At 43.1% G+C, this 16,086-nt stretch overlaps 1 protein-coding gene across 3 annotated transcripts in view; it reads left to right on the top strand.

Moving 5' to 3' along the window:
• Slc5a11 (solute carrier family 5 member 11) overlaps nucleotides 1-16,086 on the top strand; it is an 87,810-nt gene that overhangs the window by 29,576 nt on the left and 42,148 nt on the right. For 2 of the 3 annotated variants that reach the window (XM_004670169.2, XM_045131135.1), the window contains 2 exons: nucleotides 383-442; nucleotides 15,872-15,976. In XM_004670169.2, coding sequence (XP_004670226.2) covers nucleotides 383-442; nucleotides 15,872-15,976 — 165 coding nt within the window. The remainder of the gene's footprint in view (nucleotides 1-382; nucleotides 443-15,871; nucleotides 15,977-16,086) is intronic. The other variant, XM_045131134.1, reaches the window with a different exon arrangement.

The raw sequence follows: 16,086 nt of genomic DNA, 5'->3' as shown, positions 1-16,086 counted from the left end.
GTGGTGGCCCATAAGTCCCTAACTCCAGTGAATAGGGGGGAGGATAAGGGGTGAAAGTGCTAACTTGTGGGAGCAAAAAACAGTGGTCAATGTGCAACTGGTGGGCATTCCTTACATGCTAGGCAACAACCAGCTATCCTAAAAGTAAATGGCTCAGTGTGTGTGACATTTTTTGTACCCCTAGAATACACCTGAGATGCATTCTTCTTTGTAGCAGAGGTCTCCCTCCCAGGGTGGTTCTCCCTGGGCGGGGAGATTTGCATTTATTAAGTGGTTGGCTGTCATTGAAATAGCTCAGGCTGGGCTGTCTGGGGGTGGGCTGGAAGGGAGCAAGCACCTTGGCTTGAGCCCCGAACCAGCTCTGACTGTGTTTTCTGGGCAGGGCTTGTTTTCTGTGCTGATGTTGGCCTGGATCTTCCTTCCTATCTACATCGTTGGCCAGGTAAGTGAGAGGGGCAGGATGCTATAGCGTGGGGAGACCCTTTCCCTCCCACTTTTAGGCCTGTGTCAGATAGCCACTAAGGATCCCAACAATGAAGTTGAGGATGGAGGCTGGGGAAACATCCTCACCAGTTCCCAGCTAATACATATGTCCAAGGTATACACAGGATATTTAGAGGCTGGGCTCAAAGACAATTTTTTTAAAAAGATTATTTATTATTTTTATTATTAACAATTTCCATGATTGCAAACAATATCCCATGTTAATGCCCTTCATCTCCCCCACTTTCCCCTTTGAAATTCCACTCTCCATCATATCCCCTCCCCCTCTCAATCAGTCTCTCTTCTATTTTGATGTCATGATCTTTTCCTTCTATTACGATGGTCTTGTGTAGGTAGTGTCAGACACTGTGAGGTCATGTATATCCAGGCCATTTTTTGTCTGGTGGAGCACATTGTAAGGAGTCCGACCCTTCCTTTGGCTCTTACATTTTTTTTTTCAAATTTTTTTTACTAACAACTTCCATGATTATAAAAAATACCCCATGGTGATACCCTCCATCCCCCCCACTTACCCCTTTGAAACTCCACTCTCCATCATACCCTCTCCCCATCTCAATCTCTCTTTTACTTTTGATGTCTTGATCTTTTCCTCCTGTTATGATGGTCTTATGCAGGTGGTATCAGGCACTGTGAGGCCATGGATATCAAGGCCATTTTGTGTCTGGAGTCCTCCCTTCCTTTGGCTCTTACATTCTTTCCATCACCTCTTCTGCATTAGACCCTGAGCCTTGGAAGGTGTGATACAGATATTGCAGTGCTGAGCACTCCTTTGTCACTTTTTCCCAGCACCATGGTGCCTTTTGAGTCATCCCAAGGTCACTGCCATCTGAAAAGAGAATGTTCTCTACCCAAAGTGAGAGTAGGGCTGGAAAGATGGCTTAGTGTTAAGCACTTGCTTGTGAAGCCTAAGGACCCTGGTTTGAGGCTTGGTTCCCCAGGACCCATGTTAGCCAGATGCACAAGGGGGTGCATGCATCTGGAGTTTATTTGCAGTGGCTGGAGACCCTGGTGTGCCCATTCTCTCTCTCTATCTGCCTCTTTCTGTCTGTTGCTCTCAAATAAATAAATAAATAAAAATAAACAATTAAAAAAACAAAAGTGAGAGTAGCATTAATATATGGGTATGAGTATTAAGAGAAGTGCTTATTGGGCAGTTTGATGAGCATGGTATATACATTTAGCAAGCCAGCAGCAGACATTTCACCCCTAGAGCTCATGACTACCCCTGTTGTAGGTTTTCAGTATCAGAAATGTATTTTCTCCCATGGAGGAGGCCCCCAGTCCAATTAGAGGGCAGGTGGTTTCCACCATGACAGATGTGTCACTATTGCACATGTTGGCTCATTTGGCCTGGCTGGCAAAATATAAGGCTTGCAGTGTCCACTGTTGAGTATCTCTCTCCCATTGAACTGCATGCAGAATTGCTTTTTCCAGCTTTCTGTCAGCTGGTCTACATGAAGGAGGTTTCGCTCAGTTCCAGCAGGATTTCTCAGTGGCCTTGCAGCCCAAGTATGTGGAGTCTTCAGCAATAGGGTCTTACCATCTATTCCTGGTGGAAAAACAAGGGCTTCGGCAATGGCCTGTAATGTTTTGGGGGCATCAGGGACCACCTTGGCCAACAACTCATTGGAAGGTATTCCATCCCTGGCTCTGAAAATTTTCTAGTAACATTCTATGGCTCCTGAGCATTCCATTGTCCAAAAAAGTAGGTTTCCATATGACTTATTTATATCATCTTAGATTTTTATTAGCCCTCCCTCTACCTTTCCTTTACTCAATCTCTTCCCCTTTTCACCCCCATTAAGCTATTCTACTTACATATATACAATACCATCCTATTAAGTACCCCCTTCCTTCCTTTCTCTTCTCCTTATATCTCTTTTCTAGTTTTCTGGCCTTTGCTACTGAGTTTTCTTCCTACTCACACAGAAGTCCAATCATCTGTAGCTAGGATCCACATATGAGAGAGAACACACAACATTCGGCTTACTGGGCCTGGATTACCTCACTTAATATAATCCTTTCCAGATCCACCCATTTTCCTGCAAATTTCATAATTTCATTTTTCTTTACTGCTGAGTAGAACTCCATTGTATAAATGTGCCATATCTTCATTATCCACTCATCAGCTAAGGGACATGTAGGCTGGTTTCATTTCCCAGCTATTGTGAATTGAGCAGCAATAAACATGGTTGAGCAACTATCTCTGAGTTAATGAGTTCTTAGGATATATGCCAGGGAGTGCTATAGCTGGGTCATATGGTAGCTCTATTTTTAGGTATCTTAGGAACCTCCACACTGATTTCCACAGTGGCTAGACCAGATTGTATTCCCACCAACAGTGTAGAAGGGTTCCTCTTTTCTGCATCCCCGCCAGCATTTATGGTCATTTGTTTTCATGATGGTAGCCAATCTGACAGGAGTGAGATGCAATCTCAATGCAGTTTTAATCTGCATTTCCCTGATGACTACGTATGTAGAACATTTTTTTAGATGTTTATATGCCATCTGTATTTCTTCTTTTGAGAACTCTCTAGTTAGTTCCATAGACCATTTTTTAACTGGGTTGTTTGATTAGTTATTATTAATTTTTTTTTAGTTTTTTGTATATCCTAGATATTAATCCTCTGTCAGATGTATAGCTGGCAAAGATCTTTCCCCCATTCTGTTGGTTGCCTCTTTGCTTTATTCACAGGGTCCTTTGCAGTACAAAATCTTTGTAATTTCACGAGGTCCCAGCATTTAATCTATGGTTTTATTGCCTGAGCAATTGGGGTTATATTCAGAAAGTCTTTACTAAGACTTATATGTTGAAGGGTTTCCCCTACTTTTTCCTCTAGCAGTTTCAGAGTTTCAGGTCTGATGTTAAGGTCTTTAACCCATTTGGACTTAATTTTTGTGCATGGAGAGAGAGAGAAGAATCTATATTCATCCTTCTACAGATACATACCCAGTTTTCCCGGCACCATTTGCTGAAAAGGCTGTCTTTTCTCCAATGAGTATTTTTGGCATTTTTTTTTTTTTTTTGAAGATCAGGTGGTTATAGCTACCTGGACTTACATCTGGGTCCTCTATTCTGTTCCATTGATCTAAATGTCTGCTTTTGTGCCAGTGCCATGCTGTTTTTGTTATGATGGCTCTGTAGTATAGGTTAAAATCAGGTATGGTGATACCACCAGCCTTATTTTTGTTGCTCAGTATTATTTTAGATATTTGAAGGTTTTTTTTTTTTTTGTGCTTCCAAATGATTTTTTGGATTGTTTTTTCTATTTCCATGAAGAATGCCATTGGAATTTTGATGGGGATTGCATTAAATGTATAGATTGATTTTGGTAAGATTGCCATTTTCACAATCTTGATTCTTCTGATCCAAGAACAAGGAATATTTTTCCATTTCCTAGTGTCTTCTGCAATTTCTCACTTGAGTGTTTTAAAGTTTTCATTGTAGAGATCCTTCACTTCCTTGGTTAGGTTTATGCCAAGATACTTTATTTATTTATTTATTTATTTTTGATGCAATTGTGAATGGGAATGATTCTCTGATTTTATCCTCTGTGTGTTTGTTGTTAGCATATAGGAAGGCTGCTGATTTCTGTGTGTTTATTTTGTATCCTGCTATGTGGGTGTAGGTGTTTACCAGCTCTAACAGTTTGCTGGTAGAGTCTTTAGGGTCCTTTATGTGTAGAATCATGTCATCTGAAAATAATGATAACCTGACCTCTTCCTTTCCAACTTGTGTACCTTTTATGTGTTTTTCTTGCCTTATTGCTATGGCTAAGACTTCCAGTATTATATTAATAAAAAATGGGGACAGTGGAAACCCTTGTCTTGTTCCTGATTTTAGTGGAAAAGCTTGCAGTTTTTCCTCATTTAGTAATATGTTGGCTGTAGGCATGTCATAAATAGCCTTTATTATATTGAGATATGTTCCTTCTATTCCCAGTCACTGTAGGGCTTTTATCATGCAGGAATGTTGGATTTTGTCAAATTCTTTCTCAGAATCTAGTGAGATGATCATGTGATTTTTGTCTTTCAGTCCATTATATAATGTATTATATTTATCATTTTGTGTATGTTGAACCATCCCTGCATCTCTGGGATAAAGCCTACTTGGTCGGGATGAACGATCTTTCTCATATATTGTTGCATTCTGTTTGCCAGTATTTTGTTGAGAATTTTTCCATCTATGTAAATGAGAGAGATTGGTCTGTAATTTTCTTTTTTTTTTTTTTTTCTATCTTTGCCTGGATTTGGTATCATGGTGATGCTGGCTTCATAGAAGGAGTTTGGTAGGATTCCTTTTCTTTTTTTTCTATGTTATGGAAAAGTTTAAGAAGCAATGGTGTTAGTTCTTCCTTGAAGGTCTGGTAAAATTCACCAGTGAATCCATCTGGGCCTGGACTTCTTTAATTGAGAGATTTTTGATAACTGCTTGGATCTCCATACTTGTTATAGGTCTTTATTATTTCTATTTCCTTATTTATGTCTTGTATTGACCTTTTTGTTTCATTAAATTGGTTTCCTGTGTCTTCTTTGATTCCTTTGATTTCCTTTCATTCCTTTGAATTCCTTTTTTACTTCTTTCAGCATGTTTATAATCATTCTTTTGAAATCTTTATTAGGCATTTCCTCTATATCCTTCTCACTGGCGTTCATTTCTGATGCATTAATACCTTTTGGTGGATTTATATTGTCTTGATTTTTGGTGTTTCTTGTGTTATAATGTACACATTTTTGTATCTTGGATTAATTTAATGCTTGGATTTTCTAGTTAGCTGCAGTATTATTAGATGTATCAATCCATCTGTTATATAACTTCAGGGTAGGAGCGTAAGGTGCTAGGAATGCCTCTTAAGACTCTCAGAGTATCTACAAGAGTGACCCTAGATGTTGGGTTTGCCTGCTATGAGATTATTCAAGTAGTCTGAGTGGAACAAAATACAGGCAGATTCTAAAATTTAACTAAACAATGTACACATTCAATGAAAAGCAGCACAGAGTTTTTATGCAAAAGTAGGTATTATGACAACCCGATCCTCTAACGAAGTGTCAATCCCTTAGGATGTGTGTTGCCCCACACCCTTAATCCTGTCAACTAGGAGGTTAAGATTTCTGGTCTGTTGAGGGTTCCAAGTCAGCTTATGACAAAGTGAGACCCTTCCCTAATGAACAACAGAAGAGGAAACAAAGCCACTATAAATCAGGAAGCAACAAATAACAAGCCCAAAATATAGCTTATTTAAGAATGGCAAATCTGACCATCCATCAGATTTAACATACAATTTATCCTGATATGGAAGGTGCAATTAGCACTTCTGATTCAAGCCTATATACCAGGCTTATTTGGGGAAGGAGGGCACTGACCTGGTGTATACCTTTTGGGATAATTTTGGTCTCAGTTATGCTGCTGTCCTGCTTGAGTCCCTCTTTGGTGCACTGTGGGTTCAAGCAGGCTGGCTGGGTTGTTGGATCGCTGCTCTGGTTGCCAGTGCTGGGTGTGGTGATCTCCCTTCCCCAGGTCTCTGGTACTTGCTGGTGCTTGTGCTGGTGGTGGGGAGGGGAGACTCTGAATGGTGACTCCAGTACTCCTGCTGGTCCATGTGATCCTCTCCCTTGTGATCTACTCCTTCGTTGTTCGCTGTGATCCTCCCTTCACATTTTGTGAGTTTGTGAGGAGCTCAGGTGTGAGTGGGAAATCCCCTCATCTGGCTTTTCATGCGGCTCAAGCTGAGCCTGGCATCTGTGGCTCTGTGGACCTGCTGCTGCCACTGCTGGAGCCACTTCTGCCTGCTTATGTGGGCTGTAGATGCTCTGGATCTCTCCTACTTCTCTGCTACGGTTGGGAATTTCTTACACACCTCACTTTTTAGTAGAAGTGTGTATTTTACTTTTTTTTTTTTTTTTTTTTTTTGGCTTTTTCTCCCCTAGGCTGCTTTGGCATGGTTCCTATGCCGCCATCTTAACTGGAAGTCACAGAACGTTGATTTGCCAAATATTTGTAATAGGGTTATTTTAACATTGGGGGTCCATTTCACCCATGTGGAAGCTTAAGTGGTCTATGAGTGAAAATATTTCAAAGATATAACTTTAAATGTTACAAATAAAGCTGGGTGTGGTGACGCATGTCTTTAATCCCAGCACTCAGGAGGCAGAGGTGGGAGGATCACTGTGAGTTCGAGGCCACCCTGAGAGTAAGTTAATTCCAGGTCAGCCTGAGCCAGAGTGGGACCCTACCTTAAGTTTTTTTTTTTAATCATACAAATATACATTATATCTTGAACATATTCCCCAACACCTTCTACCCTTTCTTTTCTTTTTTCAAAATATTTTATTTATTTATTTATTTATTTGAGAGATCGAGAGAGAGCAGGAGTGCCACAGCCTCTAGCCATTGCAATCGAACTCCAGACACATGCACCACTTGTGCATCTGGCTTTAGGTGGGTACTGGGGAATTGAACTTAGGCCCTTTGGCTTTACCGGCAAGCGGCTTAACCACTAAGCAATCTCTCCAGCCCATTCTCGCTTTTCAAGAAAGTTTTCCAATGCCCAAACACAAATGTAAAACTAACAATCCTTTATATGCCTGAGCCAGAACATGCTGCTTTTAACTAAAATACATGCACATATCCACATACATAAACACATGCTCATGTCTGTGTGTGTGCATGTATATGATTCAGTAATTATTTTTTCTTTGCACCCCAAACTATAAAAACTGAGATATCTCTGACTGGTGTGAACTGTCAACATTTTGCTGCAAAACAGATGCTGTTTTAGTTTTTTCTTTGTTTCTTTGTTCTTTCAGTGCTGAGGATAAATTTAGGACTCTGCGCATGCTAAACAGTCCCTCTACCACCGAGAAGCACTCTAGCCTAGACTTGTTGAGAAGCAGTTTGACAAAGCTCCATGTCACTCTCTGCTGTGTCAGTCAAACTCCCTAGGAATTAGTCTGTTTTAGGTGGTCCACTACACATGGCAAGGTCACAGAGCATCCTTGTGTCACTAAGCAATATCTTATTTAACATTTATTTGTTTAGTTAGTTTTTGGAGGTAGGGTCTCACTGTAGCCCAGGCTGACCTGAAATTCACTATGTAGTCTCAGGCTGGCCTCGAACTCACAGCTGTTCCTATGTCTGCCTTCACAGTGCTAGGATCAAAGGCGGGCACCACCACACCTGGTTACTTACTTTTTTTTTCTTCCAAATTTTTATTAACAACTTCCATGATTATAAAAAATACCCCATGGTAATACCCTCCCTCCTCCCACCTTCCCCTTTGAAACTCCATTTTCCATCATACCCCCTCCCTATTACTTACTTATTTTTGAAGCAGGGTCTCATTCTATTAGAAGTTTGAAACAGAAGTACTGGGACCAGTTTATTGGTATAGGAATATAGTTTTAAAAAATATTTTATTTATATTTATTTATTTACTTGACAGAGAAAGAAGTGGAGAGAGAGAGAATGGGTGCGCCAGGGCCTCCAGCCACTGCAAGCAAACTCCAGATGCTTGCTCCCCCTTGTGCATCTGGCTAATATGGGTCCTGGGGAATTGAAACTGGGTCCTTTGGCTTTGCAGGCAAACACCTTAATGGCTAAGCCATCCCTCCAGCCCAGGAATACAGGTTTATTTTTTTGAAAAAAAATATTTTACATGTTTATTTGCAAGGAGAGAGAGAATGAAAATGGCCACACTTTTTGCCACTGCATATGAACTCCAGATGCATGTGCCACTTTGTGCACCTGGCTTTATGTGGGCACTGTGGAATTGAACCCAGGCCACTGGGCTTTGCAAGCAAGTACATTTAACCACTGAGAAATCTCTCCAGCCCAGAAACATTTTATTATCATTGTGAGTGGCTCAGATCAGTGCAGTTTAAGAGGGGATGGGGAGGGACAGGTCATAAAGTTGGCCATGGTTACCCTGCCATTCGCCCAGAAACAGCAGAAAGGGTGGTATATTAGAAAAGAGGGAGCATGCTTTGGAGAAGAGATGGGGCTGGGCAACTGCTGCCTTTGCTTCTGTGACCCTGATTGCTGATGCAGCCAGGCAGGAAGCAAACCTGGATAGCTGTGGTGCTTGAAGGTATTTGAGTGTGCTACTGAAAAGCTGGGGTGATTAGAGAAGAAAGGTGGCGAGGAGCTGGATCTGAACCAGGAAGCTAGGTATAAGAGAAAGAGGGAGGGGGAGACAACGAGAGAACAGAGAGACAGGGATAGAAGGGAGGGTAAGTGTTGGGACAGATGAGAGGCTGAGGCAGAGACAGACACAGAGATATAGACACATGACACTTTCAAGGAAGAGGGCAGGTAAAAGAATGACATCTGGAGCAGGGTGTGGTGGCACACACCTTTAATCACAGCACTTGGGAGGCAGAGGTAGGAGGATCACTGAGAGTTCAAAGCCATCCTGAGACTACATAGGTCAGCCTGGGCCAGAGTGAGACCCTACCTCAAAAAACCAAAAACAAGAGAGAGAATGACAATGACATATGACATTTGGGAAGTCTGTAAGTCCTTGGGGAGGGGCCACTGCCCAGTGGGAGGAAGAACCTTGGGTAATGTGGTGGTCTTCCCTCCTCATGGCCAGGTGATGGGGAGAGAGACTCTGCCACTCTGCCCTCTAGCCCATGCTGATCAGGAATTCACAAGGCCCAGGCTGGCCTTGAACTCATGTGGTCCTCTTACCTCAGCCTCAGTACTGAGTGTCAGGTGTTTGAAAGGAGGGTCTGAGACCAGATAGTCATGAATCAAAAGACTTTATTAATCTGCCCCAAGATACGAGTGGCTTGTTAGCTTTGGGGGGGAAAAGGTTAATTAGAGCAGTGCTGTAACCTTGAGGGATGGGAAAGAGGATGCCTGTGGGGAACCCCCTGGTGTGCAGATGTACCATGCTATCGGGGGAGGGTGGTAGGAGTTGGCATCAGCCGCTGGTTGATTTCACTGGGAATCTGGATCAAGTATCTGGAACACTGAGGCACAGGAAGCTGTGGGTGGTGGCACACAGAGGAGGGGCAAGAGGAGGTTGAAGAGAGGCTGTTGGTTTGAGCCCAAAGAGAGCTCGATGGAGCGAATATGCCATGAAAGGTGGCTGAGGCTAAGAGAGGGAGAGAACTAGGACATCTATGGGCACACATGCTGCAGGCTGGGAGAGGAGCGGAGAAATCAGAGAGGGAGGGAGAGAGAGAAAGAGAGACATAAGGGGGGGAAGGGTGCACACATGGACCGAGAAAAAACAGGGTTATACTCACCCCAAGGCCAGAAGGGATAGAAGAAAAGAGAAAGAAGCTTGTGGCAAAAGCTTATATATCCATGAGGGCAGTGGGATGGTTAGTAGGAGGTGGCATTGTGTGAGAAGCATGGTAAGGCCCTTGGAAGTATGGGAGCCAAGTTGAGAAGGGAGGAGGGCTCACAGACTGACATTCCAGCATCTTTGGATACACACACAGAGTCACTTGCTCACACAAAGGAGCAATTTTGAAAGGGGGGAGGGGGGCCAAGAGGCCTTGGGTGTAGTGGACATGGGAGTTGGAGTTGTACAAGGTATCAAGGCCTGTATCTGTCAGGATAGAGAGATCTATATCCGGAGAGGGGCCTATGAATTAAAAATGTTAGTAAGGCAGCAATAGCTGGGGCTGTTAGAACAGAAGCAAATAAGGGGCTGAGCTGGAGGTGTGTGGGAGAACAGAGCTAAGATCATTGTAACTCAGGGCAACAGATGTCTCAGCTGGTCACAGAGATGTCTAATCACACAGAGAAAGGTAGAAGGAAGCCAGGTATGGTGTCTCACACCTGTAATCTCAGCACTTGGGAGGCAGATAGGAGGGTTGCTATGAGTTCAAGGCCAGCCTAGGACTACATACTGAGTTTCAGGTCAGCCTACACTAGAGTGAGACCCTACCTTGAAACCAAAAAAGAACAGAAAGGAAGAAGGGACAAGACAGAAAACAAAGAGGCCTGTGGCAAAGGGGCTTATTTGCCTGTTGGGGCAGTGGGCTGGTGAAGGGGCATGGTGAGGCCCTGTTCAGTGCCAAATTGAGAGGGGAGAGGGAGTTCAGAGACTGACACTGGGATTAAAGGCCTATACCATCATGAATGGCTTATTTTTCAATCTTTAAAAATATTTCTATTTATTTTCAAGGAGAGAGGGGGAGGAGAATGGGCATGCCAGGCCCGCTAACCATTGCAAATGAACTCTAGATGCATGTGCCACATTGTGCATCTGGCTTCATGGAGAATTGAACTCAGGCCTGCAGGCTTTACAAGCAAGCATCTTTAACCTCTTAGCCATCTCCCCAGCCCTCAATTTGTGGGCAAGAAATAATATTCAAGTCAGTTCATGGCAGAAGCAGCTCAGTATAACATAAAGAATGTAGATATGGGTAAATGGCCTCCATGGGGATAATTCAAAGAGCCTAACAATGAGGTTTTGGTGACCAAGGGGCCTTGGCCTGCTTGTGCACCTCTGAAAAACAGGGGCTTATAGATCAAATATCTTAGGAATCTTGACATAGGACTGGGTGTAAAGAGCTCAAGCCAAAGCAGCAATGAGAATACACTGATCCTCTGTGGGGAAGGGAAGGTCATTCATACAAGACATTGTCTCATGTGGCATGCTCTCACCTGATGACTGCCATTTCCTTTGGCAAGTAGACAACTGTGTCACATGCTGAGAGTGAGAGAAGACCTTGTGGGGCAGAAGGTTGAGAAGAGAGAGCCACACAGATCTGAATGGCTGCTGTAACTGTAACAGAAAAAATCCTGAGAACAACCACAGTGCATCCCAATAAAGGAGGGGACATTCAAGCAGTATGACACTATTCCATGAACAGGGACAAAGTGAACAGAGGTGTGCAGAACTCCACCTGATATTATTATATAACAAGACAAATCGGTGCTGGGACGTAGGTCCACAGTAGTACACTAGCTTAGCCTGCATGAGGCTCTACCTAGGGTCCATCTCCAGCACTACAAAATAATAATTAAATAAGTAAATAAATGAATGAATATTTATTTATTTGAGGGGAAGAGAAATGGGTAGAGGGGAGAATAGAAAGAAAGAGAGAGAGACAGATAGAGAGACAGAGAATGGGGCACCAAGGCCTCTTGCAACTGCAAACAAATTCCAGATGCATGTGCCACTTTGTGGATCTGGCTTTACATGGGTATTGAACCCTGGTTGTCAGGCTTTACAAGCAAGCACCTTTAACTGCTGAGCCATCTCCCCAGTCCAAATAAATAAAAGGAAATGACATAAATAAGTTAATAAATTACTGGGCTTGAAACAGTCTTTGGACATCATCTTAAAGGTATTCAAAGGAGAGGTTAGACCTGTAGAAGGTAACTGCCACAGTGTTGAGAAAAATAAGGAGCTGCCAAGTTTTTAGAAAAATATATTTTCTTTTTTTTTTATTATTTATTTATTTATTTGAGAGCGACAGACACAGAGAGAAAGACAGTAGAGGGAGAGAGAGAGAATGGGCGTGCCAGGGCTTCCAGCCTCTGCAAACGAACTCCAGACGCGTGCGCCCCCTTATGCATCTGGCTAACGTGGGACCTGGGGAACCGAGCCTCGAACCGGGGTCCTTAGGCTTCACAGGCAAGCGCTTAACCGCTAAGCCATCTCTCCAGCCCCTAGAAAAATATATTTTCAAGGAGAAAGAGAGAGAGAGAATGAATAAATATGGGTGCTCTAGGGCCTCTAGCAAATGAATTCCAGATGCATGCACCACTGTGTGCATTTGGCTTTTCATGGTTATGGGGCCTAACGACTGATCCATCTCTCTGGTCCCCCAGTTTGTTTTCATTGAGAATCAAACACACAGTAAAGCAATAAAATGCAAATGTGTCACTTAGAAAACTATTGTAAAGTGAACACACATGTACAGATGCTATGGGATTGCACAAGTAAGACCATCGACTCACGGAATATGAGGCAAAGATTTATTGGATAAAAAAGACAGAAAAGAAAAAGAAGGTCTGGCATACCAGGTCTGTGCCCCAGAGGTAATATCAGGTGGACAGCAGCCCTGAACTGTTTGGAGTGTCAGCTTTTATTGGAAATAACCACATGATGTTAGAAAAAAAAAACAACAAAACAGGATGGAAGTTAAACCATAAATCACAATGTACATGCGACACTTATAGCCATAAAAGTAAAAAAGGAACTTGTAAACAGATCTGCTGGTCAGTTACAGAAAGCACTGCCTGGAGGGTTCGAGGCAGGCCTGTGAACAAGAGTCCCACTTTCCTTAAGGAGTTTGCTCAACAATGCAGGCCCCATGAAATGCTATTCATCCCAGCAGAGCCTCTTGTTTGCCTACCATCAGCAGAGCCTTCTACAAGGAAGCGACTTCTGTATTTCTCTAGGCTAGGTATAAAGAAATGTAGAGAAATATAACATTTTGTTCTCTTTACACAGACATCCAAATCCTCCCCTGGAGCTGCTGAAGGACCACAGTACCTGCCTTCTTCCTGTTATGGAAAGCACTCACTTCCTTGCCTAGCTTTACAGTTTTTGTTTTCTTGGTTTCTCGAGGTAGGGTCTCCCTCTAGTCCAGGCTGACCTGGAATTCATTATGTAGTCTCAGGCTGGCCTCAAACTCAGTGATCCTCCTACCTCTGCTTACCTTTACAGTTTTAGTTATACATCTGGATGATGGAGTTTAATTTTACTCTTTAAAAAATTGTAAGTGAGCCAGGCGTGGTGGCACATGCCTTTGATCACAGCACTAAGGAGGCAGAGGTAGGAGGATCACTGTGAGTTTGAGGCCAGCTGGAGACTACATAGTGAATTCTAGGTCAACCTGGGTTAGAGTGAAACCCTATCTCAAAAAATCAAAAAGACTTGTATGTAAGTAGAATCTTTTCTTAAAAAATATTTTTATTTACTTATTTGAGAGGAAGAAAGAAGCAGAGGGAGAGAGAAACTGAGCACGCCAGGGCCTCCAGCCATTGTAAACAAACTCTAGATGCATGTATCCCCTTGTGCATCTGGCTTACGTGGGTCCTGGAGAGTTGAAACAAGATCCTCTGGCTTTGCAGGCAGATGACTTCACTACTAAGCCAACTCTCCAGCCCTGGAAACATCATTCTTTGATGTGCCTACTGGAGCATGAATTTTTATTGCTGGGCACTGAATTGTTTCTCCAAATATAAAAGTGTGTCTTCTACCAATAACATCAACACATCATCCTTCCCTTCTGATTGAGGACCTGCTAGAATTCTTGTTGGTCTGAGGCCTTAGAGTGAACTCTGAGTCTGGGGTGGGAGTGCAGTCAGCCAAGGGAATTGAGAAAAGATGTTCTTAATCATGGTTCTCAGGGGCACTGCCCAGGCCCTGGGACATCCCACTCAGTAGTGCCTGCTTCTCTCCTCAGACTCACAGTAGAGCTGCCAGAACTCTATTCTCCTCCATGTCTGGAGTCTATGCATTCTGCTGCTAGAATTTCTTGCTGTCCTGGTGACCAGGCTGAAGGTTGACTGGTTGACCCCAAAGTTTAGAACATGGACAGATGGGGATTCTGGAGATTTTTTTTTAAGAAAAAAAAACAAAACAAAACAACTTTGAGGGGTAGCAAGATAGTTTAGCAGTTAAGGCGCTTGCCTGTGAAGCCCAAGGATTCATGTTCTACTCTTCAGATCCCACGTAAGCCAGACACACAGGGTGATGCAAGCACACAAGGTGGCACATGTGTCTCGAGTTTGATTATAGTGGCTGGGGGCTATAGTGTGCCAATTTTATCTCTCTCACGTAAGAAAAATGAAAGGCCAGTTTGTTGGGCTTGCCTCAAAAGAAAAGAAAAACTTTGAAGCTGGGTAATCCCAGTAGTTGGGAGGCAGAGGTAGGAGGATCACTGTGAGTTCAAGGCCAGCCTGGAACTACAGAATGAATACCGGGTCAGCCTGGGCTAGAATGAGGTTCTACCTTGAAAACAAACAACAACAAAAAAATGTGTCTGTGTACAGGTGTGCATGTGTGGAGGTCAGAGGACAGCCCCTAGTGTTTGTCCTCGTCTTGCACCTTAGAGACAAGGTCCATTGTTTACTGCCAGAAATGCCATGCTAAATGACTCATTTAAATTTGTACAATTCTTGTCTTTGCCTCTCTTTTCCTGAAGGAAAATTGGGATCACAGATGTCCAGCTTTTACATGGGTGCTGGGGATCCACTCTCAGGCACTCAGGCTTGCACCGGAAGTGCTTTCCGCTCACAGCCAGGTCCCCAGCCCCTTGAAATAGTTTTAAGTGTTCATCAAAGGGTCAACTACACTATACCACTCTGTTATAGTGAAATTATTCTCTTTTCCATTGTCTTTCAGGGTTCTTTTTTGCTTCCTTCCATTCACTTTCTTCTTTTTCCTCCCTTTTTGTTTCTTCCTCTCTTTTGGAAATGGGCCCTCACTATGTAGCCTAGGCTGGCCTTGAGGCTTCCTCTGTCCTCCTGAGTGTGGGATTCCAAGTGTATGCCACTAGGCTTGGCCATTTTTTCTTAATTTTTAAGGTTTTCATTTTGCTCTTAATTGACATGTACTAATTGCACATGTTTATGGGGTTTAGTGTATGTTGGTCTTATCAGGGGACACAAGGGCAAAGTCTCATTTGGAAGCCAGTATGCTCTTATAACTTCAACAAAACTCTCTCTCTCTCTTTTTAAAGAAAGAATGGCTTGGGCTGGAGAGATGGCATAGCAGTTAAGTCACTTGCCTGCAAAGCCAAAGGACCCAGGTTCGATTCCCCAGACGCACAAGGTGGTACATGTGTCTGGAGTTTGTTTGCAGTGACTGGAGGCCCTGGCATGGCCATTCTCTCTTTCTATCTGCTGCTCTCTCTCTCAGATAAATTTTAAAAATTAAAAAAATTTTAAAAAAGGAAAGAAAGAATGGCTTGTCTCTGGGTCCAGTGAGGGGCTCTTAAGCAGTAAGTTGCCAGGACAGAAAAGGAGAGAAATAAGTTGCTGTATTATTCTTGTATTTATTTTTGAGAGCTCCCTTGAATTTGGGGCTGATTTTCCATTTACAGCATTGATTAAAATTTTCCTTGTTGCAGTATAGCTCAGTGTTGAAGGCCCAAGATTCAATTCCCAACACTAAAAAAGTAAACTTTCCTTTTTAAGATAAACATATTTAAGTAAAAAGGTGAGTTAAAAATACAATGTACATAGGATGGAGCATGCTCACATGTTGTATGTGGAAACAAGGTTGTTGGATGCACCCGAAAGTATCTACACCCCGCCCTTGTTTCACACTGAGAAGGCCAGGAAGACCCTTTGTGTTTCTAGTTTGGGGAAGTGGGGGTGTGGGGGTGTGAGAAGGGCTGATGACCAAAGGACCACATACCTTTTATTCAGCTTTCTTTTCACCTCCAGGTCACCACCATGCCTGAATACCTAAGGAAGCGTTTTGGGGGCAACAGGATCCCCATCATCCTATCTGTGCTCTACCTGTTCATCTACATCTTCACCAAGATCTCGGTACGGCAGGACACAGACTAGCCATGCTCTTGCAGCAGCGTGTGAAGCTACGTCACAGTCCACCATTGGGGATCTCCCATCCATCTGCTTTCCCCTTGCTTAGGCAGGTT

Source organism: Jaculus jaculus, chromosome 12 (assembly GCF_020740685.1).
Source record: "Jaculus jaculus isolate mJacJac1 chromosome 12, mJacJac1.mat.Y.cur, whole genome shotgun sequence".
Classification (NCBI taxonomy): Eukaryota; Metazoa; Chordata; class Mammalia; order Rodentia; family Dipodidae; genus Jaculus; species Jaculus jaculus.
The sequence above is the reverse complement of the archived record's forward strand: the minus strand, read 5'-3'. Positions and strand labels throughout refer to the sequence as shown.